At 42.2% G+C, this 27,330-nt stretch overlaps 1 protein-coding gene across 1 annotated transcript; it reads left to right on the top strand.

Annotated features, from left to right (window-relative positions):
* The first annotated feature begins 372 nt into the window (after positions 1 to 372).
* LOC138651365 (taste receptor type 1 member 2-like) lies at positions 373 to 24,498 on the top strand. The gene is made up of 5 exons (XM_069741491.1): positions 373 to 510; positions 16,488 to 17,246; positions 19,375 to 19,581; positions 21,139 to 21,259; positions 23,570 to 24,498. Exons 1-5 carry the CDS (start codon positions 373 to 375, stop codon positions 24,496 to 24,498), a joined length of 2,154 nt encoding a protein of 717 aa, XP_069597592.1.
* Positions 24,499 to 27,330: the final 2,832 nt, after the last annotated feature.

The raw sequence follows: 27,330 nt of genomic DNA, 5'->3' as shown, positions 1-27,330 counted from the left end.
TGCACCAGCAGAATAGTGAGTGAAGCTCTGTAGTTTAAGGATTAGTTCAGGATTAGTACAAGATTTAATTAGTTATCTTTTTTTTTTATTTGAAAACTTTTATTATAAATGTCAGAGGGTTATCTGTTTTTGAAACGTACAGTTTCATGCAGTATATTATGATGCTCAGCTCTATGATCTGGTGCTAACAATGTGCATTTTCCCACCTATAGTTTAAAAGTCAATTTTGCAGGATATCGATGGTTTCAAGTCATGAGATTTGCAGTGGAGGAAATTAACACTAGTAGGAAACTTCTTCCCAACATAACCCTTGGATACAATGTCTTTGACACATGCTATGTGTATAACAACATCCAGCCGGCTCTGAACTTCATGTCACGGGATTACGTGATTAACCCTACAGAAAGTTTCGCAGAATACATCCCCAATGTGATCTCTGTGATTGGCCCTGATAACACTGACGCTGCGGAGACCACCGCCGACCTCTTTAATCTACTGCTTCTTCCACAAGTAAGTATCTGATCATAATTATGAGTTACTATCGATTATCTAATTACAGATGTCGCCTACAACTTCTTTGCCTTCAGCCACCCCACATTATTGTTCAAATCCAGTAGTGAAATAGTGCCCTCTGCTGGCTATACAGTGGGAAAAAAAGAAAACGTTCCCGTTACTATTGGTAGGATACACTATAATGTATGCATTATAAAATTGTAGATTTAATATAATATTACCTGTTGTGATAATTGACTTTAATAGTATGATCATGGTCAGAATCTACATCGAACTTGGACTTTAGGACCTTTTCAATTCTAATGGTAACCCAACAAACCGGCAGCTTAGTTTAGGATCTAATTAGACAACTGCCAAATACAACATTTATAGGGCAGTATGTAAGTATTTGATTGCTAGGAGGGAACCCTTAAAGGCGTTGTCTAGCACATGTGACCACAAGTAAGTGATTTGCATACTTGTGGCCACATTCCCACTAGACGTGTCCGGCCTTACTCAATTCACTTGTATTTGGCACGTCTAGTTGGCATGTGACTGCATGAATGCAAATCACATACTTGTAGTCATGAATCCTCCAGCACCGGAGAATCCTGACAGCGTGCACATTGCACTCTGTGAGGAGTCTCAAATTTCAATCTCAAGCCTGGAAAACCCCTTTAAGGCCGGGGACACACACAACGTATAAAAAAACGGACCGTTTTTGATGGACGAGAATCGCACAAATGTTACCAAAACCTTGATTCGTGTGCAGTGCGAGGATGCAATTTTCTCGCATCAAATGATCCGTGTGACATCCGTGTGACATCCGTATGGCATCCCTACTGCGTGTTTTTATCGCAGGCTTGCAAAACCGACATACGGCAATACAAGGGATCCATGTGACCAAAAAAAACAAAACATATATACTGTAAATATATATATATATATATATGTCAGTAGACACATATATGTATATATATTAATATTTCATCCAGCGCGAGATAGCAAAAAGCCGGTAATTCAATTACCGGTTTTTGCTTTCTCCTTCCTAAACCCGACATGATGAGACATGGTTTACATACAGTAAACCATCTCATATCACCATTTTTTTTGCATAATCCACACTACTAATGTTAGTAGTGTGTATGTGCAAAATTTGGCCGTTCTAGCTATTAAAATAAAGGGTTAAATGGCGAAAAAAATTGGCGTGGGCTCCCGCGCAATTTTCTCCGCCAGAGTAGTAAAGCCAGTGACTGAGGGCAGATATTAATAGCCTGGAGAGGGTCCACGGTTATGGCCCCTCCCCCCCCCCCCCCCCGCAGATCTGCAAAGTCCAACGATGTAAATCCTTCTGAAGGGGTTAAAACATTTTGCAGCAAGGATTTCCGCTAATGCAGGCTGCTCCTTGCTGCAAAACCCCGGGGAATGAGCTAAATATAGGTCAATGATCTATATTTAGCTTCATTTGCGGTGAGGCGCCCTCTGCTGGCTGTTCATAGATCGTGGGAACTTACCTAGAAAGCCTTTCTAGGTAAGTTCCCACGATCTATGAACAGCCAGCAGAGGGCGCCTCACCGCAAATGAAGCTAAATATAGATCATTGACCTATATTTAGCTCATTCCCTGGGGTTTTGCAGCAAGGAGCAGCCTGCATTAGCGGAAATCCTTGCTGCAAAATGTTTTAACCCCTTCAGAAGGATTTACATCGTTGGACTTTACAGATCTGCGGAAGGTAAGTATATTGTTGGTTTATTATGTTTTTTCTTTTACAGAACGAGGGTCTTCAGTGATTGGATTGGGCGTTAAATAAAATATTACAACAACCTTTGTTTTTATTTCATTAAAATAATTTTTAATAATGTGTGTGTGTTTTTTTTATAACCCTTTCATTCAATTGGATTAATAATGGATAGGTGTCATAATTGACGCCTCTCCATTATTAATTAGGCTTAATGTCACCTTACAATAGCAAGGTGGCATTAACCCTTCATTACCCCATATCCCACCGCTACACGGGAATGGGAAGAGAGTGGCCAAGTGCCAGAATAGGCGCATCTTCCAGATGTGCCTTTTCTGGGGTGGCTGGGGGCAGGTGTTTTTAGCCAGGGGGGGCCAATAACCGTGGACCCTCTCCAGGCTATTAATATCTGCCCTCAGTCACTGGCTTTACTACTCTGGTGGAGAAAATTGCGCGGGAGCCCACGCCAATTTTTTTCGCCATTTAACCCTTTATTTTAATAGCTAGAACGGCCAAATTTTGCACATACACACTACTAACATTAGTAGTGTGGATTATGCAAAAAAAATGGTGATATGAGATGGTTTACTGTATGTAAACCAGGTCTCAAATCATGTTGGGTTTTAGGAAGGAGAAAGCAAAAGCCGGTAATTGAATTACCGGCTTTTTGCTATATCGCGGCTGTATGAAGTAAGAATATATATACATATATGTGTCTCACTGACATATATATATATATATACCTATTCTATGTGTACATATTTATTCTACCTATTCTACTGTAAGCTGTCAGTGTGATTTTACTGTACACCGCACTGAATTACCGGCTTTTCTCTGTAACAGCTCTGCGTATTTCTCGCAAGTCACACTGCTGGTCCGTGTGTAATCCGTATTTTTGGGGCTTCCATAGACTTTCATTGGCGATTCTCGGCCGAGAAACGCTGACAATCGCAGCATGCTGCGATTTCACTCGGATCCTGAATACGGCCGAGAAAATATCGGATGATGGGAGCTGCCCCATTGATTAACATTGGGACGAGTGCTATGCGATTTTTTTATCGCATTGCACTCGTCCGTATTACGGTCTAGTGTGACCCCGGCCTAACAAACACAAAATCGTTGCTCCTGTGTTCCCATTATAATGGAGTGGCATGTGCACTTTTGCCACATTGTCTATGGGACTGATAGTAAAAGCTGAAGACCGTGCTCGGCTGTCTTCGGCAGTCCCAGCGGCAATGAATGAGTACTCGTCTTGTAATTCTTCAAGTCGGACACTAATGTCATATTATGGTTAACCATAAACTTCAGTCCCTACATTTTATATCCAGGCACAATGGATCTGGGTCATTGTTCCATTTGCACCTTTTTTTTCTTTTTTTCATCTGTTTTTCATTCACACCTTATTCTTCTTTTAATTTGCGCCTATTTCAAAATCCATTTTATATATATTGTTTTTTTTTTTTTATACGTGCATCATTGTGAGGGGGTTTGGAGTTTCCAGATGTTTTCGGCTGATTCATCAACTTGCAAACTTTTTTGAGCAAATATACTCCAGTCCAGATTCTTTGTACAAATTTTGTGAAATTTTTAGTGTGATATGCTTTTTTTTTTTTTCAGCCAAACGTTTGCAAAAAAAAAAGCTTATAGGCAAGAATAAAGGGCCTGATTTATCTTTTGTGTTTTATTTTAGTTTAAGTCAGCTTTTTTTTGTCTTTTAGTACTCACTGGTGCATTCAAATGGTGCACCCAGGTTTGAGAAATTTGTGCAAAATAAAAATGCTCTTTATTTTTGTCTTTAACCACTTGGTGTTATTATTATTATTTTTTTAATTTAGCAGAAAAATTTCCATGTTCTGCAAAATTTGTGCAAAGGAACTGAATGTGCAATAAAGTCACTACAATGAAGGTGGTTTGAATACATTTGCGCAAAATGTTGCAATGTTTTAAAAAAAAAAAAATTGGAATTGATGAATTTGCCGAAAACATTTGGAAACCCCAAATCACAAGCCTAAAAAAATGTGAACACATACAAAAAAAAACTTTAAAAAGCTGCAAATTAAAAAAATTAAGTACAAATGAAAAACACCAAAACCTAGACTAAAAAAAAGCATAAATACAATAATAAATCAGGCCCAAAGAGAACTTTTAATTTGGTATAAAGTTCATGAGCCTTGTGGGCCTTTATGAAGAATTTGCCGCAAAAACGTCAACAAATACCACAAGACAAAAAAAAAAGTGACATAAGGAAACTTAACGGCCATGCAATGCACATCTAGCAAATTTTTAAGTCACTTTTCTTTTTTTGTTTTGTGGTACTTGTTAACCCCTTCATGACCCAGCCTATTTTGACCTTAAAGACCTTGCCGTTTTTTGCAATTCTGACCAGTGTCCCTTTATGAGGTAATAACTCAGGAACGCTTCAATGGATCCTAGCGGTTCTGAGATTGTTTTTTCGTGACATATTGGGCTTCATGTTAGTGGTAAATTTAGGTCAATAAATTCTGTGTTTATTTGTGATAAAAACGGAAATTTGGCAAAAATTTTGAAAATTTCGCAATTTTCACATTTTGAATTTTTATTCTGTTAAACCAGAGAGTTATGTGACACAAAATAGTTAATAAATAACATTTCCCACATGCCTACTTTACATCAGCACAATTTTGGAAACAAAATTTTTTTTTGCTAGGAAGTTATAAGGGTTAAAATTTGACCAGCGATTTCTCATTTTTACAACGAAATTTACAAAACCATTTTTTTTAGGGACCACCTCACATTTGAAGTCAGTTTGAGGGGTCTATATGGCTGAAAATACCCAAAAGTGACACCATTCTAAAAACTGCACCCCTCAAGGTGCACAAAACCACATTCAAGAAGTTTATTAACCCTTCAGGTGCTTCACAGCAGCAGAAGCAACATGGAAGGAAAAAATGAACATTTAACTTTTTAGTCACAAAAATGATTTTTCAGCAACAATTTTTTTATTTTCCCAATGGTAAAAGGAGAAACTGAACCACGAAAGTTGTTGTCCAATTTGTCCTGAGTACGCTGATAACTCATATGTGGGGGTAAACCACTGTTTGGGCGCACGGCAGGGCTTGGAAGGGAAGGAGTGCCATTTGACTTTTTGAATGAAAAATTGGCTGCACTCTTTAGCGGACACCATGTCACGTTTGGAGAGCCCCCGTTTGCCTAAAAATTGGAGCTCCCCCACAAGTGACCCCATTTTGGAAACTAGACGCCCCAAGGAACTTATCTACATGCATAGTGAGCCCTTTAAACCCCCATGTGCTTCACAAATTGATCCGTAAAAATGAAAAAGTACTTTTTTTTCACAAAAAAATTATTTTAGCCTCAATTTTTTCATTTTCACATGGACAACAGGATAAAATGGATCCTAAAATTTGTTGGGCAATTTCTCCTGAGTACATTGATACCTCACATGTGGAGGTAAATCACTGTTTGGGCACATGGTAAGGCTCGGAAGGGAAGGAGCGCCATTTGACTTTTTGAATGAAAAATTATCTCCATCGTTAGCGGACACCATGTCGCATTTGGAGAGACCCTGTGTGCCTAAACATTGGAGCTCCCCCACAAGTGACCCCATTTTGGAAACTGGACCCCCCAAGGAACTTATCTAGATGCCTAGTGAGCACTTTAAACCCTCAGGTGCTTCACAAATTGATCCGTAAAAATGAAAAAGTACTTTTTTTTTCACAAAAAATTTATTTTCGCCTCAATTTTTTCATTTTCACATGGGCAATAGGATAAAATGGATCCTAAAATTTGTTGAGCAATTTCTCCCGAGTACACTGATACCTCATATGTGGGGGTAAACCACTGTTTGGGCACTCGGCAGGGCTTGGAAGGGAAGGCGCGCCTTTTGACTTTTTGAATGGAAAATTAGCTCCAATTGTTAGCGGACACCATGTCGCGTTTGGAGAGCCACTGTGTGCCTATGCATTGGAGCTCCCCCACAAGTGACCCCATTTTGGAAACTAGACCCCCCAAGGAACTTATCTAGATGCATACTGAGCACTTTAAACCCCCAGGTGCTTCACAGAAGTTTATAATGCAGAGCCATGAAAATAAAAAATAATTTTTCTTTTCTCAAAAATGATTTTTTAGCCTGGAATTTCCTATTTTGCCATTGGTAATAGGAGAAATTGGACCACAAATGTTGTTGTCCAGTTTGTCCTGAGTACGCAGATACCCCATATGTGGGGGTAAACCACTGTTTGGGCGCACGGCAGGGCTCAGAAGGGAAGGCACGCCATTTGGCTTTTTAAATGGAAAATTAGCTCCAATCATTAGCGGACACCATGTCGCGTTTGGAGAGCCCCTGTGTGCCTAAACATTGGAGATCCCCCACAAATGACCCCATTTTGGAAACTAGACCCCCAAAGGAACTAATCTAGATGTGTGGTGAGCACTTTGAACCCTCAAGTGCTTCACAGAAGTTTATAACGCAGAGCCATGAAAATTAAAAAAAAAAATTCTTTTCTCAAAAATGATTTTTTAGCCCGCCTTTTTTTATTTTTCCAAGGGTAACAGGAGAAATTTGACCCCAAAAGTTGTTGTCCAGTTTCTCCTGAGTACGCTGATACCCCATATGTGGGGGTAAACCACTGTTTAGGCACATGCTGGGGCTCGGAAGTGAAGTAGTGACGTTTTGAAATGCAGACTTTGATGGAATGCTCTGCGGGCGTCACGTTGCGTTTGCAGAGACCCTGATGTGGCTAAACAGTAGAAACCCCCCACAAGTGACCCCATTTTGGAAACTAGACCCCGAAAGGAACTTATCTAGATGCGAGGTGAGCACTTTGAACCCCCAAGTGCTTCACAGAAGTTCATTACACAGAGCAGTGAAAATAATAAATACGTTTTCTTTCCTCAAAAATAATTTTTTAGCCCAGAATTTTTTATTTTCCCAAGGGTTACAGGAGAAATTGGACCACAAAAGTTGTTGTCCAGTTTGTCCTGAGTACGCTGATACCCCATGTGTGGGGGTAAACCACTGTTTGGGCACACGTCGGGGCTCAGAAGGGAAGTAGTGACTTTTGAAATGCAGACTTTGATGGAATGGTCTGCGGGCGTCACGTTGCGTTTGCAGAGCCCCTAGTGTGCCTAAACAGTAGAAACCCCCCACAAGTGATCCCATTTTGGAAACTAGACCCCCAAAGGAACTTATCTAGATATGTGGTGAGCACTTTCAACCCCCAAGTGCTTTACAGAAGTTTATAACACAGAGCCGTGAAAATAATAAATACGTTTTCTTTCCTCAAAAATAATTTTTTAGCCCAGAATTTTTTATTTTCCCAAGGGTTACAGGAGAAATTGGACCACAAAAGTTGTTGTCCAGTTTGTCCTGAGTACGCTGATACCCCATGTGTGGGGGTAAACCACTGTTTGGGCACACGTCGGGGCTCCGAAGGGAAGTAGTGACTTTTGAAATGCAGACTTTGATGGAATGGTCTGCGGACGTCACGTTGCATTTGCAGAGCCCCTGATGTGCCTAAACAGTAGAAACCCCCCACAAGTGACCCCATTTTGGAAACTAGACCCCGCAAGGAACTTATCTAGATATGTGGTGAGCACTTTGAACTCCCAAGTGTTTCACAGACGTTTACAACGCAGAGCCGTGAAAATAAAAAATAATTTTTCTTTCCTCAAAAATGATGTTTTAGCAAGCATTTTTTTATTTTCACAAGGGTAACAGGAGAAATTGGACCCCAGTAATTGTTGCGCAGTTTGTCCTGAGTATGCTGGTACCCCATATGTGGGGGTAAACCACTGTTTGGGCGCACGTCGGGGCTCGGAATTGAGGGAGCACCATTTGACTTTATGAATACAAGATTGGCTGAAATCAATGGTGGCGCCATGTTGCGTTTGGAGACCCCTGATGTGCCTAAACAGTGGAAACCCCTCAATTCTACCTCCAACACTAACCCCAACACACCCCTAACCCTAATTCCAACTGTAGCCATAACAGTAATCACACCCCTAACCACAACCCTAATTCCAACCCTAACCCTAAGGCTATGTGCCCACGTTGCGGATTCGTGTGAGATTTTTCAGCATCATTTTTGAAAAATCCGCGGGTAAAGGGCACTGCGTTTTACCTGCGGATTTACCGTGGATTTCCAGTGTTTTTTATGCGTATTTCACCTGTGGATTCCTATTGAGGAACAGCTGTAAAACGCCGCGGAATCCGCACAAAGAATTGACATGCTGCGGAAAATACAACGCAGCATTTCCGCGTGGTATTTTCCGCACCATGGGCACAGCGGATTTGGTTTTCATAGGTTTACATGGTACTGTAAACCTGATGGAAAACTGCTGCGAATCCGCAGCGGCCAATCCGCTGCAGATCCGCAGCAAAATCTGCACCGTGTGCACATAGCCTAATTCTAAAGGTATGTGCACACGCTGCGGAAAATGCTGCAGATCCGCAGCAGTTTCCCATGAGTTTATAGTTCAATGTAAACCTATGGGAAACAAAAATCGCTGTACACATGCTGCAGAAAAACTGCACGGAAACGCAGGGGTTTACATTCCGCAGCATGTCACTTCTTTCTGCGGATTCCGCAGCGGTTTTACAACTGCTCCAATAGAAAATCGCAGTTGTAAAACCGCAGTGAAATGCGCAGAAAAAGCGCAGTAAATCCGCGATAAATCCACAGCGGTTTAGCACTGCGGATTTATCAAATCCGCAGCGGAAAAATCCGCAGAGGAACAGAATACGTGTGCACATACCGAAACCCTAACCCTAACCCTACCGCTAGCCCTAACCCTAACCCTACCCCTAACCCTAACCCTAACCCTAGCCCTAACCCTAACCCTAGCCCTAACCCTACCCCTAACCCTACCCCTAACCCTAACCCTAACCCTAGCCCTAACCCTACCCCTAACCCTAACCCTATTCTAACCTTAGTGTAAAAAAAATAAAAAATTCTTTATTTTTTTATTGTCCCTACCTATGGGGGTGACAAAGGGGGGGGGGGGGTCATTTACTATTTTTTTTATTTTGATCACTGAGATATAACCTATCTCAGTGATCAAAACTCACTTTGGAACGAATCTGCCGGCCGGCAGATTCGGCGGGCGCACTGCACATGCGCCCGCCATTTTGGAAGATGGCGGCGCCCAGGGAAGAAGACGGACGGATCCCGGGAGGTAAGTATAAGGGGGGGGAGATCAGGGCATGGGGGGAGCGTCGGAGCACGGGGGGGGGTGGATCGGAGCATAGGGGGGTGGATCGGAACACGGGGGGGTGGATTGGAGCACGGGGTGGGGTGTTATGGCCGGCAATCAGGCAACACAGCGTGCAGTAATCAGCGCACATACAGAGATCTGGCAATAACCAAAAACAATAGGACGAGCTCTGAGACGTGGAATCTCTGTAGACTGCAGTACCTGATCTATCCTCACACAACTATAAGCAGCAGTGGATTGCGCCTATCACTACCTATGCAACTCGGCACTGCCTGAGGAGCTGACTAGCCTGAAGATAGAAATACAAGCCTGACTTACCTCAGAGAAATACCCCAAAGGAATAGGCAGCCCCCCACATATAATGACTGTTAGCAAGATGAAAAGACAAACGTAGGAATGAAATAGATTCAGCAAAGTGAGGCCCGATATTCTAGACAGAGCGAGGATAGCAAAGAGAACTATGCAGTCTACAAAAAACCCTAAAACGAAAACCACGCAAAGGGGCAAAAAGACCCACCGTGCCGAACTAACAGCACGGCGGTGCACCCCTTTGCTTCTCAGAGCTTCCAGCAAAAGTTAATAGCAAGCTGGACAGAAAAAAACAGAAAACAAACTAGAAGCACTTATCTAGCAGAGCAGCAGGCCCAAGGAAAGATGCAGTAGCTCAGATCCAACACTGGAACATTGACAAGGAGCAAGGAAGACAGACTCAGGTGGAGCTAAATAGCAAGGCAGCCAACGAGCTCACCAAAACACCTGAGGGAGGAAGCCCAGAGACTGCAATACCACTTGTGACCACAGAAGTGAACTCAGCCACAGAATTCACAACAGTACCCCCCCCTTGAGGAGGGGTCACCGAACCCTCACCAGAACCCCCAGGCCGACCAGGATGAGCCACATGAAAGGCACGAACAAGATCTGGGGCATGGACATCAGAGGCAAAAACCCAGGAATTATCTTCCTGAGCATAACCCTTCCATTTGACCAGATACTGGAGTTTCCGTCTAGAGACACGAGAATCCAAAATCTTCTCCACAATATACTCCAATTCCCCCTCCACCAAAACAGGGGCAGGAGGCTCCACAGATGGAACCATAGGTGCCACGTATCTCCTCAACAACGACCTATGGAATACATTATGTATGGAAAAGGAGTCTGGGAGGGTCAGACGAAAAGACACCGGATTGAGAATCTCAGAAATCCTATATGGACCAATAAAACGAGGTTTAAATTTAGGAGAGGAAACCTTCATAGGAATATGACGAGAAGATAACCAAACCAGATCCCCAACACGAAGTCGGGGTCCCACACGGCGTCTGCGATTAGCGAAAAGCTGAGCCTTCTCCTGGGACAAGGTCAAATTGTCCACTACCTGAGTCCAGATCTGCTGCAACCTGTCCACCACAGAATCCACACCAGGACAGTCCGAAGACTCAACCTGTCCTGAAGAGAAACGAGGATGGAACCCAGAATTGCAGAAAAATGGAGAGACCAAGGTAGCCGAGCTGGCCCGATTATTAAGGGCGAACTCAGCCAACGGCAAAAATGACACCCAATCATCCTGGTCAGCGGAAACAAAACATCTCAGATATGTTTCCAAGGTCTGATTGGTTCGTTCGGTCTGGCCATTAGTCTGAGGATGGAAAGCCGAGGAGAAAGATAGGTCAATGCCCATCCTACCACAAAAGGCTCGCCAGAACCTCGAGACAAACTGGGAACCTCTGTCAGAAACAATATTCTCAGGAATGCCATGCAAACGAACCACATGCTGGAAGAACAAAGGCACCAAATCAGAGGAGGAAGGCAATTTAACCAAGGGCACCAGATGGACCATTTTAGAAAAGCGATCACAGACCACCCAAATGACCGACATTTTTTGAGAAACGGGAAGGTCAGAAATGAAATCCATCGAAATATGTGTCCAAGGCCTCTTCGGGACCGGCAAGGGCAAAAGCAACCCACTGGCACGTGAACAGCAGGGCTTAGCCCTAGCACAAATTCCACAGGACTGCACAAAAGCACGCACATCCCGTGACAGAGATGGCCACCAGAAGGATCTAGCAACCAACTCCCTGGTACCAAAGATTCCTGGATGACCGGCCAGCACCGAACAATGAAGTTCAGAGATAACTTTACTAGTCCACCTATCAGGGACGAACAGTTTCTCGGCCGGACAACGATCAGGTTTATTAGCCTGAAATTTCTGCAACACTCTCCGCAAATCAGGGGAGATGGCAGACACAATGACTCCTTCCTTGAGGATACTCGCCGGCTCAGATAACCCCGGAGAGTCGGGCACAAAACTCCTAGACAGAGCATCCACCTTCACATTTGTAGAGCCCGGAAGGTATGAAATCACAAAATCAAAACGAGCAAAAAATAACGACCAACGGGCCTGTCTAGGATTCAAGCGCTTGGCAGACTCAAGATAAGTAAGGTTCTTATGATCAGTCAATACCACCACGCGATGCTTAGCACCCTCAAGCCAATGACGCCACTCCTCGAATGCCCACTTCATGGCCAGCAACTCTCGGTTGCCCACATCATAATTACGCTCAGCAGCAGAAAATTTCCTGGAAAAGAAAGCACATGGTTTGAACACTGAGCAACCAGAACCTCTCTGTGACAAAACCGCCCCTGCACCAATCTCAGAAGCATCAACCTCGACCTGGAACGGAAGAGAAACATCAGGTTGACACAACACAGGGGCACAGCAAAAACGACGCTTCAACTCCTGAAAAGCTTCCACGGCAGCAGAAGACCAATTAACCAAATCAGCACCCTTCTTGGTCAAATCGGTCAATGGTCTGGCAATGCTAGAAAAATTACAGATGAAGCGACGATAAAAATTAGCAAAGCCCAGGAATTTCTGCAGACTTTTTAGAGATGTCGGCTGAGTCCAATCCTGGATGGCCTGAACCTTAACCGGATCCATCTCGATAGTAGAAGGGGAAAAGATGAACCCCAAAAATGAAACTTTCTGCACACCGAAGAGACACTTTGATCCCTTCACGAACAAGGAATTAGCACGCAGTACCTGGAAAACCATTCTGACTTGCTTCACATGAGACTCCCAATCATCTGAGAAGATCAAAATGTCATCCAAGTAAACAATCAAGAATTTATCCAGATACTCACGGAAAATGTCATGCATAAAAGACTGAAAAACAGATGGAGCATTGGCAAGTCCGAACGGCATCACCAGATACTCAAAATGACCCTCGGGGGTATTAAATGCCGTTTTCCATTCATCTCCCTGCCTGATTCTCACCAGATTATACGCACCACGAAGATCAATCTTAGTAAACCAACTAGCCCCCTTAATCCGAGCAAACAAGTCAGAAATCAATGGCAAGGGATACTGAAACTTAACAGTGATCTTATTAAGAAGGCGGTAATCAATACACGGTCTTAGCGAACCATCCTTCTTGGCTACAAAAAAGAACCCTGCTCCCAATGGTGACGACGATGGGCGAATATGTCCCTTCTCCAGGGACTCCTTCACATAACTGCGCATAGCGGTGTGTTCAGGTACTGACAAATTAAATAAACGACCCTTAGGGAATTTACTACCAGGAATCAAATCGATAGCACAATCACAATTCCTATGCGGAGGTAGGGCATCAGACTTGGACTCTTCAAATACATCCTGAAAGTCCGACAAGAACTCTGGGATGTCAGAAGGAATGAATGATGAAATAGACAAAAATGGAACATCACCATGTACTCCCTGACAACCCCAGCTGGTTACCGACATAGAGTTCCAATCCAATACTGGATTATGGGTTTGTAGCCATGGCAACCCCAACACGACCACATCATGCAAATTATGCAGTACCAGAAAGCGAATAACTTCCTGATGTGCAGGAGCCATGCACATGGTCAGCTGGGCCCAGTACTGAGGCTTATTCTTGGCCAAAGGTGTAGCATCAATTCCTCTCAACGGAATAGGACACCGCAAAGGCTCCAAGAAAAATCCACAACGTTTAGCATAATCCAAATCCATCAGATTCAGGGCAGCGCCTGAATCCACAAACGCCATGACAGAATACGATGACAAAGAGCATATTAAGGTAATGGACAAAAGGAATTTGGACTGTACAGTACCAATAACGGCAGAGCTATCGAACCGCCTAGTGCGTTTAGGACAATTAGAAATAGCATGAGTAGAATCACCACAATAGAAACACAGTCTGTTCAGACGTCTGTGTTCTTGTCGTTCTACTTTAGTCATAGTCCTGTCGCACTGCATAGGCTCAGGTTTACTCTCAGACAATACCGCCAGATGGTGCACAGATTTACGCTCGCGCAAGCGACGACCGATCTGAATGGCCAAGGACATAGACTCATTCAAACCAGCAGGCATAGGAAATCCCACCATTACATCCTTAAGAGCTTCAGAGAGACCCTTTCTGAACAAAGCCGCTAGTGCAGATTCATTCCACAGAGTGAGTACTGACCACTTCCTAAATTTCTGACAATATACTTCTACATCATCCTGACCCTGGCATAAAGCCAGCAGATTTTTCTCAGCCTGATCCACTGAATTAGGCTCATCGTAAAGCAATCCCAGCGCCTGGAAAAATGCATCAACATTACTCAATGCAGAATCTCCTGGTGCAAGAGAAAACGCCCAGTCCTGTGGGTCGCCGCGCAAAAAAGAAATAATAATCAAAACCTGTTGAATAGGATTACCAGAAGAATGAGGTTTCAAGGCCAAAAATAGCTTACAATTATTTCTGAAGCTCAGGAACTTAGTTCTGTCACCAAAAAACAAATCAGGAATCGGAATTCTTAGTTCTAGCATCGATTTCTGATCAATAGTATCTTGAATCTTTTGTACATTTACAACGAGATTATCCATTGAGGAGCACAGAGCCTGAATATCCATGTCCACAGCTGTGTCCTGAAGCACTCTAATGTCTAGGGGAAAAAAAAGACTGAAGACAGAGCTAAGAAAAAAAAATGATGTCAGGATTTCTTTTTTCCCTCTATTGGGAATCATTGGTGTGGCTCCTTGTACTGTTATGGCCGGCAATCAGGCAACACAGCGTGCAGTAATCAGCGCACATACAGAGATCTGGCAATAACCAAAAACAATAGGACGAGCTCTGAGACGTGGAATCTCTGTAGACTGCAGTACCTGATCTATCCTCACACAACTATAAGCAGCAGTGGATTGCGCCTATCACTACCTATGCAACTCGGCACTGCCTGAGGAGCTGACTAGCCTGAAGATAGAAATACAAGCCTGACTTACCTCAGAGAAATACCCCAAAGGAATAGGCAGCCCCCCACATATAATGACTGTTAGCAAGATGAAAAGACAAACGTAGGAATGAAATAGATTCAGCAAAGTGAGGCCCGATATTCTAGACAGAGCGAGGATAGCAAAGAGAACTATGCAGTCTACAAAAAACCCTAAAACGAAAACCACGCAAAGGGGCAAAAAGACCCACCGTGCCGAACTAACAGCACGGCGGTGCACCCCTTTGCTTCTCAGAGCTTCCAGCAAAAGTTAATAGCAAGCTGGACAGAAAAAACAGAAAACAAACTAGAAGCACTTATCTAGCAGAGCAGCAGGCCCAAGGAAAGATGCAGTAGCTCAGATCCAACACTGGAACATTGACAAGGAGCAAGGAAGACAGACTCAGGTGGAGCTAAATAGCAAGGCAGCCAACGAGCTCACCAAAACACCTGAGGGAGGAAGCCCAGAGACTGCAATACCACTTGTGACCACAGAAGTGAACTCAGCCACAGAATTCACAACAGTGGGGGATCGCTGTGCAGGGGGGTGGATCGGAGCACGGGGGGGAATCGGAGCACGGGAGGGGGGATCGCTGTGCGGGGGGGGTGATCGGAGTGCGGGGGGTTTGATTGGAGCACGGGGGGTGTGATTGGAACACGGGGGGAGCGGACAGGAGGACGGGGGAGCGGAGCACAGGACGGAGGGGAGCGGACCACAGATCGGGGGGCTGGGGGGGCGATCGGTGGGGTGGGGTGGGTGCACATAAGTGTTTTCAGCCATGGCCGATGATATTGCAGCATCGGCCATGGCTGGATTGTAATATTTCACCATTTTTTTAGGTGAAATATTACAAATCGCTCTGATTGGCAGTTTCACTTTCAACAGCCAATCAGAGCGATCGTAGCCACGGGGGGGGTGAAGCCACCCCCCCTGGGCTAAACTACCACTCCCCCTGTCCCTGCAGGCCGGGTGAAATTGGAGTTAACCCTTTCACCCGGCCTGCAGGGACGCCATCTTTCTGTGACACAGCATATGCGTCACAGGTCGGATTGGCACCGACTTTCATGACGCATACGCTGTGTCACAGGTCGGGAAGGGGTTAATGGTTTTTGAGGCAAATTCTTTAAAAAGTTGCACTTGGGTCATGAACTTTGTACATAATTAAAAGTTCTATTTGGGCCCGATTTATTATTGATTTTTTTTTTAGTTTTAGTTTTTGGTGTATTTCTCCTGTTTTTCATTTGTACGTATTGCTAGGAGAGCCTATAAGTCTCCTTACACCAACTTAGTGATCTCCACAAGGAGAAACTTTGCCCTCTAGATCAGGGGTGTCAAACTGCATTCCTCGAGGGCTGCAAACAGGTCATGTTTTCAGGATTTCCTTGTACTGCACAGGTGATAATTTAATCACCTACACAAATAATGAGTTGGTGATTAAATTATCACCTGTGCAGTACAAGGAAATCCTGAAGACATGACCTGTTTGCAGCCCTCGAAGAATGCAGTTTGATACACGTGCTCTAGATCCTTTATCAATGGCCACTTACCCAGCCAACCAGTTCTTGAGTTTTGTACTGATGAGCTGCAAACACTGCGAAAAGCGTCTGAAAATTGAAGTTTCTGGTTTGGGTTAATGTTGACTTTTAGGATTGTTACTTCTAAAAGTCTACATTTCGAGACTACAGCAAATCCCCAGAGAACTTCTAGACCGTAGGCTGATGGCCAAGAATCTCTGGGAAAGACAACACAGAACTGGGAACTAAATCTGTAAAAATATTTATTTTTGTACATTTATAGATCAACATTTTTGCTACCAGTAAGAGAATGGGTGAGCTGAGCCTGCCGTCCAGCTTCCAGACGATTCCAAGCAGCAGGGTGCAGCAACAAGCCATCACGGACATCCTAAACTATTTTAATTGGACCTGGATCGCCGTGCTGGGAAGTTTGGATGAATATGGATTGAACGGAGTTCAGCAGTTTGTAGAACTCACATCAGATACGAACATTTGTATCGCATATATAGGATTCATACCTATTAAAATCGTGGGAAAAGAGACAGAGTGGGAAGATTCTGTACATAGTATGATCGCCAATATCATCCTTACTAACGTCAATGTCATCTTGGTGTTCTCCGTTGACATTGTCGTTCTGGACTTTTTTAAGGAAGCGGCGGAACTGAATGTTCCCTCGAAGATCTGGCTGGCTACCGAGACGTGGTCATTGTCTAAAGAAATTTACGATTTGCCGAATATGAAGAATTTAGGGTTGGTACTCGGCATTGCTCTAAAATATGTCAAGATACCAGCCTTCGATGAATATCTCCTGAAGGTATACTATGAAAAAAGAAACACTTCAGGAACTTCAAGCCTAGACGAAGGATGCAACCAAGACTGTGATAAATGTCTCAGTACACCTCTCAGTAACTTTTTGGGTTCCTCGGATAAAAGAGTCAGCTTCAGTATCTACTCAGCCGTGTATGCCGTAGCACATGCCCTGCATAATGTACTTGGTTGTAATGAAATATCCTGCAACAAAAAGGAGATCTACCCCTGGCAAGTAGGTGGCACCTTTTACCAGATCTCTAGACTTTTTTTTTTTTACTTTTTCATTTTAGAGGATTCCCCCCTTCCCCCCCCCCATGTTTTTCAATTAAATAAAATGCAAAAACAGCACGTACGCATACAGACATAGATGGAGACGGAGACAGTACACCCATGTTACCTGGTGCTGCTGTACAGACTTAGGCTTGGACTGGCCCATAGGAGAACCGGAGAATCCTCTGGTGGGCCGCTGTTCAAGAGTAGACCAACACCCTGTTATATGAGCAGTGCTTGGCACAATATACTGAATCACCATGTATAGAGAAAGGCGTTATCTTATTAATTTGACAATCTACACAGTTTATTGTTATATAAATCTGTGATTGAGGATGATGTCACCTGAAAAGTGGGTCCCTGGAGATGATTACTGGTGGGTCCTTGGCACCTCTGTTTGACACTGTGTAAAGTACTCAATCTGGTGCTATATATCATAGTCTCCCCTTAGTATAAAAATGTCTCAGGGATACAACCTGCAAAGAAGAAGCATGATGCACACCCATATGGGTTAGGCCTTAAAAGGGTTGGCGAGGACTTTTATATTGGTGGCCTATCCTTGGGATAGGCCATCAATATCTGATCCGTAATGGGCGTGACACCCGCCACCCCCACTGACCAGCTGTTCCTGGTGTCTGCTAAGGATAGGCCATCAATATTAAAGTCCTGGACAATTCCTTTAAGGAACACTAACATAGACATTGATAGACTATATACAGGTAGATCATCACTTATTTAAAGACCCTTTGACACTGGCCACTATATGTGGACAATGACCATTGTTTTGCCCCCATACAGTTTGAGTATGGTCTCCAGCATGTTTGCCCTTTACACTAGAAGCTGCCAAGAACGATCAGATAATGTCCCACATAATTGATCCCATGAGACGACCAATAAGCATTTTTCTCGGCTGATCGGCAGCATGTTTACGTGAGCCAATGATTGGGAACGTGTTGTTACGTGCGCTCGCTCCCCAAGTCTTTCACAATATAAGCAAAAGAAAAGGGAAATATGAAATTGGTAACATGCAAATGTGATCCAATATATCAAATAAAAAAAGCCAAGAACCTTTTCAATCCCAAACCTCTTCATCACTGCTGCTGCAGTTTTGCTGCATTTTCTGAGTGTTTTCTCTTTTTTTGTTGTGTTTTTGGTGCAGATTTACACTCCATTAATTTTTTTTACAATATTTCATAGAGAAATGCTGGGATTCTGCACTTCAAAATGCATTTTTTTCTAGTCGTTTTAGACACCCCAATAAAATTTTTTAGAGAAAAAATGCACCAAAAAAAAAAATTACCATTTCAAAAGAGACTTTCATGAAATTGCATCCACTTTTTTTGAATTCTGAACTGAGGTTTTTCTGCACAAAAGCAGCTGAAATCGTCAGTGTTTACGCCACGTGTGAATAAGGCCTAGAAGGGTTTTCTAACTAAAGGGAATGATATCCTATATATAAAATATGTCATCCCTTACTAGATATGAATGATCCAAACGTAATTGAATTAGTTACGTATTTTAGACAAAATTCAGTATCCTGGTGAATTTGAAATTTTCAAGATTCTATTTTCAAGGATCGAGCAAAATGGCAACAAGCTGACAACGATTTTGACAGATTCTTTTAAGAACTGAGCATGAGGTTAAAATAAAATAATAAAATAAAGCAAAACACGTTCTACTCACCTGTGTTTGGCCATAACCTGACTCTTCTGCAGACCACTCAGTCACACCCATGCGTGAGGGGTGCAGCACACATCTTTGAACTCAGTGTTGAGGAGCGAGGAGCTTGGGGAGAGGAGTTAGGTGAAAGCCTAACACAGGTGAATATTATGTGGTGTTTTTTTTTATGTTTTTCTACCTTTTTCATCCCCTCTGTTTATTATGTTTTGGGATCTGGAGACCATAATAATAATAATAATAATAACAATAATAAATATATTTTCACGGCAATTGGGACATTTTTAATTCGGACTGAATCAAATAGAACATTTGGAGATTTGCTCTTCTCTTTCCCCCTACTTTTCAGTGCAGGTAGGACTCGCTGTTTCTTTGGATGAAGGGGTATTTATCGTATCTTTTGCTCACTTTAGATCACAGAAGCTCTGGGACAAGTGAACTTTTCGTTGCTGGATAATGAAATAAACTTTGACATACATGGTGATTCTCCTACCGGATATGACATTGTCTTCTGGAACTGGTTGGGTGGATCTCCGTTTCAGAGTATTGGGACCTACGCTAGCTCAGGAAGCCTGGATATCAAGGCAGACGTGATTAATTGGCAAACAGAAAACAATGAGGTTAGTTAGTATGATGCATGGATGTAGTAATGGTCATACCCGAAAACTTCACTTAATACTTTGGGACTGTTCTTAGTAATTGACACTAAACTGAACCCCATGGTGACCCAATGATGCATGTATACCGTCTCCAGTTGCCTAAAGTTTTATATAGTACCCGGTTGCTGGTATTGTACAAAGTTTCCAGTCTATGGTGACTTAATGAAGACTTGTCACCTGGACAAAAATGGCCAATTTTTTATCCTATTTTATTCCCGCTACTCTCCTGAATCTTCTGCTTTTTTTTTTTTTGTTTTGTTAAAATCCTCCGTACGGTTCCAGAGATATGGACCTTTTTAATTAGCGCTGCTGTTTATAATTTTTATCAAGGGGGCATGGTTCACTGGATCCTCTGGGGCGTGGCTCACAGGATCCTCTGGGGCGTGGCTCACTGGATCCTCTGGGGCGTGGCTCACTGGATCCTCTGGGGCGTGGCTCACTGGATCCTCTGGGGCGTGGCTCACTGGATCCTCTGGGGCATGGCTCACTGGATCCTCTGGGGCGTGGCTCACTGGATCCTCTGGGGCGTGTTTTTAGGCTGCTTTGCATTATTACCCCGCGAGCGCCGCCCCTTTGTAAAGATCATAAAAAGCAGAAGTAAATCAAAAAGCCCATATCTCTGTAATCGTATGGCAGATTATATACAAAAAAAAAACCTGCTGAATACTCAAGGGAGCAGTGGAAATAAAATAAGGCAAAACTTTTGACCAGGTGACTGGCCTTCTTTAAAGGGTTTGTCCATTTTATCTATCGACAAATGTGTTGGGGACATGATTTAGTGACACTTAGTAATATATATATATACGGTATATTACAGATTCTCCTTCTGCACTAGTTTGTTCTCCTGTTCTCAGAACGGTCATTAATAGAAGAGAATGTGACCGCACCTGTCTCTCAGCTTTCACATGTGCAGGCTGCATGAACAAGCGGGTTACGCTTCAAAAAGGAGCAGAACCTGCAATACTTATAGATACACCTTAAAATTAATTTGCTAAAATTAAGTAAACAACCCCTTTAAAAATGATCTGTCACTCACCATAAATAATTGATTTTTCTACCAAGTCTAAATGCCGCTGTTCTCCTGAATCTGTCGTTTTTCTTTTGTTCCTGAAGAAGGAGCCGTACCTCAGAAATGGAGAAAGAAAGAAAAATAATGCTACATTAAGTAAAACAGCAGGATTTATACCAGGAGTCTCTATCTCCCATAGCTCATCCCCTCCTCCATAGAACTTTATGAGCACCAACTGTCATCTCCTATCTCAGTAATGGGAAAGATCTGTAAATACATATTTTGCAGATTTTTCCTATGAATTGAGAGTGAAAAATCAGTTTAGGAGAAGAAAGAAGCAGATTTCTCTGATCAGATAACTTCCAAAGTTGCTTACTTTCATGTGTGTTACTGATATTTTAAATAAAAATGAAACCGACGGTTACTCTTTAGGACCCTATAAATTGAGACGTCTCGATTTGATGTACTTCTGTCCTTATGTTATGATTTTGATTCTCTGCTTCTTGTAGGTACCTTCCTCCGTGTGTTCCTCCGACTGCTTGCCAGGACAGGAAAAACATCAAAAAGGGCAATACTCGTGCTGTTTTTCATGTGTCAGCTGTGCGCCCGGGACCTACCTTAATAAGAATGGTTGGTAAACCCTCTGTTTTTCCTAGGAGATGTTATATATATGGCATAATTTATGTTACAGGTCCACAAATAAGGGGAAAAGGGACCTTTGGGCCTCTTCAAGGTCTAGGGTCTACAACCTTTGCGCCCCTATACCACTATCTCCAGGGTTTTTTTTTATTTATGACTGTACATGGAGCCAAGCCTTAATATAATGTTGAGCTTAAGGTGTTTGTATTGGACATTCCATTGTAATGTACAATTTTAGGACAATTTGACTCTCATTTCTTGGTCACCAGCTACCAGTTAAATTTTGTTTCACATATCTGTTTACTATGTCCAGGAACCTAGTCAGTTCTTGTACTTTTTAAATTGCCATGCACCCCTCTACATTAAGAAATTCCTCTTCATCTGCATTCTGCCAGCACTATAGGAGCTGGGACTTCTATTTAGTATATTATTGCGCCTTGGGACTAATTACATTTGACAGCGTGTAGTTTTTAGATAGTTAAACAGAAGTGAGACAACTACTAGTTGGCAAATTTGAAGTCAGTTTTTTTTTAAGGAGTGGAGGGGTCAACATTATGTATGTATAATGTGATTGGCATAATGCACATTTATCAAATTATCTATCAGATGAGATAAAGTTGGTATACATGCTCTTATATGTTGCATGTATAACTTTTGCTTCTGCTCATTTCTTTGATTTTTGCTGTAGTGTCTTGTACTTTTGTACAAACGGGGGTATGGATCCCTTTTTTGAGCAATGCATTTACTTTATAAAGCTTCCCATGGCCAGGTGTCTGACCAATCAGATCGGACCCCGGTCCTGCTCTGCCCCCATCTACATTGAGGTGGTCTGATACAAGGCAAGCTTATTAATTCTAGAGGACAGGACCATCCCGATTGGGTCACCTTGTTGTGGTGGGATGGCTTTTATGCTTTTTTTTTAAATCAAAAACAGTGTTTTCTATGTACCCTCTGTTATATATATATATATATATATATATATATATATATATATATATACATATATTACTACTACTATTTAATTACAGCAGGGTATATACTAATTTTGCTTTTATCTTAGTTTTTTTGTTGTTAAATGACCACAGTGTGAACATGCTCTTATATGTTGCATGTATACTAACTTATGTGCAGCTCATTTCTTTGGTTCAAATGAGATCAAGTTGTCTCAAAGGACAGTGACCAAGTAATGAAAAAAGAGTCTATTTGGGACCTTTATTAGTTAGCTGGAACTGAACTACAAATTAATTTTTCCAGGAACAGTGTAATGCCTCATTTCGCCTGCGGAGGTGCTGCAGGAATAATGATCACTTACAGTAAATTACAACTGTGATTGTGTTATTTTCAGGGTGGATTTTATCTTGAAAGGGAAGCTATCAGCAGAAAATTACCAATGCTTTAAATATTTTGGCCACTTTTTTTCACATATCACAATCTGTATTACAAAAAAAAATTAGAAATCTTGCAATTTTCACACTGGCCACTGTAGTTTTTTTTTTTTTTTTTTTATTTTGTTTCAGGAAACAACACATGTACCTAGCCAGAATGGTTAGATTGTATCTTTTGTATTGAAGCATCTAAAGAGCGCGTGCAAAAATCAATGTGAAGTGAGGGGGAGCAGGAGAGATGTGATATTGCCTATTGTGATTGGTGGATCCTGAGTTATCAGCTGGTGTTGCCTTTCATTGTATTCCCGCCTATGATGATAAGGAGCTTGATGAAAACTTCCTAAAAAAAACAAAAACAAAGTATAATTCTAAAAAAAGTCCCAGTGGACTTTGAAAATTGCAAAATTACTAATTTTATTTTTATTCATTTAAAAAATGCAAAAAAAAAAATACACATAAAACAGATTCAAACAGTAAGCCATTTTCTGATGATAGCTGATGATATATGTCGTCTCGTGTCGTAACGGTATAGCATGTTAGCAAAAGACCAAGAGAAGGTTAGTGCACCTGGGAAACAGAGATTCAGATAGCATGGAAGTCTTATAATATACCAAGTCCCAAATATTCATAAATAGAAATTCCAGCAACGTGAATCCTTGAAATTATTTATTGCATAGAAAAAAGCCCCAAAAATCCACATTTAACACACAAAAAAAATCAGGCGGGTTTCAGACACAGTCCTAGTGTTGATTCCATTAGTAAGGACTGGGTGTGAAACGCGTCTAATTTTTTTATTTTGATTCTTTTGACTTTTTTTTCTATGCGATAAATCATTTTAAGTATTCCCGTTGTTGGAATTTCACTCTCTATTTTTTTTAATGCATATTTGTTATTGTACCGTTTCTTAATTTTTTAGGTTCCTGTATGAGCTGCAATGCAGGCCAGTGGTCCACAGAGAGAAGTACTGTCTGCTATAATAAAAGAAGATGCTATCTGACCTGGGATGACGTCCTGACCATAGCTTTATTTGTGACAACGGTCACTGGGATGTTGCTAGCAGTCGTCATCATTGTGACCTTCGTTCTGCGTTTATCCAGTCCGGTGGTGAAGGCTGCAGGGGGTAAAATGTGCTTCCTCATGCTAGTATCACTGATGGTGGCCTATCTCAGCGTCTTGGCCTACCTTGGAGAGCCAAGTATAACAAAGTGCATCATGAGACACCCTATATACAGCATCGCCCTCACCATCTGCTTCTCCTATATTTCCATACGGTCCTTTCAGATAGTCTGCATATTTAAGATGTCTTCAAAGTTGCCGGCCACCTACGACTACTGGGTAAAACAGAACGGGCAGTACATCTGTTTGGCGGTCCTTTCCGGTGTTCAGGTCTTGATCTCCTGTCTGTGGATTTCCACCAAGCCTCCACAACCATCCACAAAGGAACTGAGCTCAGATGAAGATCTCGTGGACTGCAGCCAGTTTGGATCCATCTACAACATCCTGCAGTACGGTTATAACGCTTTTCTCAGTCTTCTCTGCTTTACATTTGCTTATATGGGCAAAGAATTACCCAAAAACTACAGCGAAGCCAAATGCATCACTTTTGCCATGTTGATTTATTTCGTCGTCTGCATCTCTTTCTTTACCGCTCAACTCATTGATGTGGGAGAATACGTCACCCCAATTAATGCCGGTCTGGCTTTAGCCAGCCTATTGGGTATTACCGGTGGCTATTTTTTCCCAAAATGTTACATAATTTACTGTAAGCCTCAATTTAATACCACAAAGCACTTCCAAACAACCATCCAGTCCTACACCAAGAGAGGGAGTGGGAGCACGAGGTGAGATCTTCTCAATGTGGTGGGATGCATGCAGGCCTGGACTGGCCCACAGGAGAACAGGAGAATCCTCCGGTAGGCCGCAGTGAAGAACTACTAATGAGCAGTGCTATTACATTTGATTCCTAATTTGCAAAAAAGGTATAATCTAATCAATCCCTAGACAAGCTAGCCAAGTTAATCTACTATATAAAGCTGAATGTGTGTGTGTGTGTATGTATGTATGTCCGGGATTGGCATCTGCACCGTCGCAGCTACAGCCACAAAATTTTGCACAGTCATACGTCTGGACCCTGAGAGCGTCATAGGCTATGTTGTGATGCGAAATTTTAACCCCGCGCGTTCCAATTCACCAAACAATTTTGCCCCTATCTACATAATGGGGAAAAAAGTGAAAGGAAAAGTGTTGGAGGCGTCGCAGCTACAGAAACAAAATTTTGCACAGTCACACGTCTGGACCCCAAGAGCGTCATAGGCTATGTTGTGAGGTGAAATTTTAACCCCGCGCTTTCCAATTCACCAAACTATTTTTCCCCTATCTACATAATGGGGAAAAGTGAAAGGAAAAGTGTTGGAGGCGAATTGACAGCTGGCAGATGTGAACAAGGGGGACTTAAAGAATGAGAGCGATGGCGCCAAAGAGTATATACCGTACAGTTGCTAAGGTGAGGCCACGACATGGGATACTCACCACACACGGGGATATGAACACACACACAAAATGCGCCACACACTACCACGTGCTTGAACACATAGACCACCCTCAGCACACATTTCACCACACATACACCAACCTCGCCACATAAAAGTCGAGACACAAAAGTCGCCGCTCAAAACTCGCCACGCGCAAAACTCGCCACATGCAAAAACTAGGCTCACGCAAAACTCGCCACAAGTGCAAAACTCACCTCATGGAAAACTCGCCACACGCAAAACTTGCACACGCGGAAAAATTGCCACATGCACAAAATTTGCAACACATGCAAAAGTTGCCTCACACAAAACTTGCACATACTCAAAAGGCACCAGATATAAAACTCACCACGCGCAAAACTCGCCATGCGCAAAACTTGCTGCACACAACTTGCTACACTAACCTGTCACATGCAACTCGACACACAAAAAGTTGCTACACGCATGTTGCCACACAAAACTCATCTCACAAAAGTCGCTACATGCATGTCGCCACACACAACTTAACACACACAACTTGACAAACGAAACTCACCCTAAAACACACACAAGTCTGGTATTATCCTTCAAAAATAAAAATCTGATTAATAAGCAGACAAACTACAAGAGCAACAAATGTACCATATAGGAAATACGGCAGCTGTCAGTCACATGACCTGTCTATTATGTGTATGTGTGAGCTAATATATACTGCCAGGGGGAGGGCTTCCTGTTGGCTGGGGATTTATCAGGCTGCCAATTTATCTTACAAATACTGAGGTAAAAATACTGAGCAAATAACGTGTTAACGAGGTCTAATACAGGAGATCACACAGGTATATACTATATACAGGGGAGATGACACACAGATATATACTATATACAGGAGAGATGACACACAGGTATATACTATATAGAGGAGGAGATGACATACAGGTACATACTATATACAGGAAGAGATGACATACAGGTATATACTATATACAGGAGGAGATGACACACAGGTATATACTATATACAGGAGCAGATTACCTACAGGTATATACTATATACAGGAGGAGATGACATACAGGTATATGCTATATATAGAAGATGACATACAGGTATATACTATATACAGGAGGAGATGACACACAGATATATACTATATGCAGGGGAGATGACACACAGGTATATACTATATACAGGAGGAGATGACATACAGGTATATACTATATATAGAAGGAGATGACATACAGGTATATACTATATATAGGAGGAGATGACATACAGGTATATACTATATATAGGAGGAGATGACATACAGGTATATACTATATACCTGTGGGGAGATGACACACAGCAGGTATATACTATATACAGGGGAGATGACATACAGGTATATACTATATACAGGAGATGACATACAGGTGTATACTATATATAAGGGAGATGACAAACATGTATATACTGAGGTGAAAATGAGAGGTGTGAGGTGAAAATGAAAAGGTGTGAGTGCAAAATGAGAGGAGTGAGGGAAAATAGTGTAGTGATCGGAAAATGACAGATGTGAGGTCGAAATGATGTGTTAGGGGGGAATGAGAGGAGTGAGGGAGAAAATGAGAGATGTGAGGGAGAAAATTAAAGATGTGATTGGGAAAATGAGAGGCGTGATGGGAAAATAAGAGAAGTGACGTGCTATAACTAACCACAGATATTTACTATGCCCAGGCAACGCCGGGCTCTTCAGCTAGTATTACATAAAAGCAAAACTAGTTTTGTATACTAGAGTCATGTAGCCGAACAGTGGACCCCAAGAATCAATGTTACTGGTTGGCTTTTGTCAACCCAGTCCGACACTAGATGCATGTTACTGTCTGGTTCAATGGTATTGAATTACTTTTGATCATGATTTTTGCAGAATAAGGCTATGTTAACACAGAGTTTTTTCAGGATTTTTTTTTAGTAGATCTGCTCCTAATCCTCCCAAAAAAAAACAATTTAAAAACAGTTGGAAAACTTGTGCTATTCATTTCTACGGGAAGTCAACTTTACTGCTCACATGAGAAGTTTTTGGAGTATTTTGTTTCTGAAAAGAATGATCACATGATGGAATTGTGCTGTTTATTTTTTCTTTAACCAAGATTTTCCAAACTCACGGTAAAAACGCAGTGGTTTTGCCATGATT

The sequence above is a fragment of the Ranitomeya imitator genome, chromosome 10 (assembly GCF_032444005.1).
Source record: "Ranitomeya imitator isolate aRanImi1 chromosome 10, aRanImi1.pri, whole genome shotgun sequence".
Lineage (NCBI taxonomy): Eukaryota > Metazoa > Chordata > Amphibia > Anura > Dendrobatidae > Ranitomeya > Ranitomeya imitator.
The sequence above is the reverse complement of the archived record's forward strand: the minus strand, read 5'-3'. Positions and strand labels throughout refer to the sequence as shown.

Bases quoted from the DNA above. Each gene is read 5' to 3' on its own strand.
- LOC138651365 (XM_069741491.1), top strand. From the start codon at position 373: ATGTCACGGGATTACGTGATTAACCCTACAGAAAGTTTCGCAGAATAC. The intron at 511-16,487 runs GTAAGTATCTGA...GTACATTTATAG, and splicing joins ATCTACTGCTTCTTCCACAA to ATCAACATTTTTGCTACCAG. The intron at 17,247-19,374 runs GTAGGTGGCACC...TGCTCACTTTAG, and splicing joins AGGAGATCTACCCCTGGCAA to ATCACAGAAGCTCTGGGACA.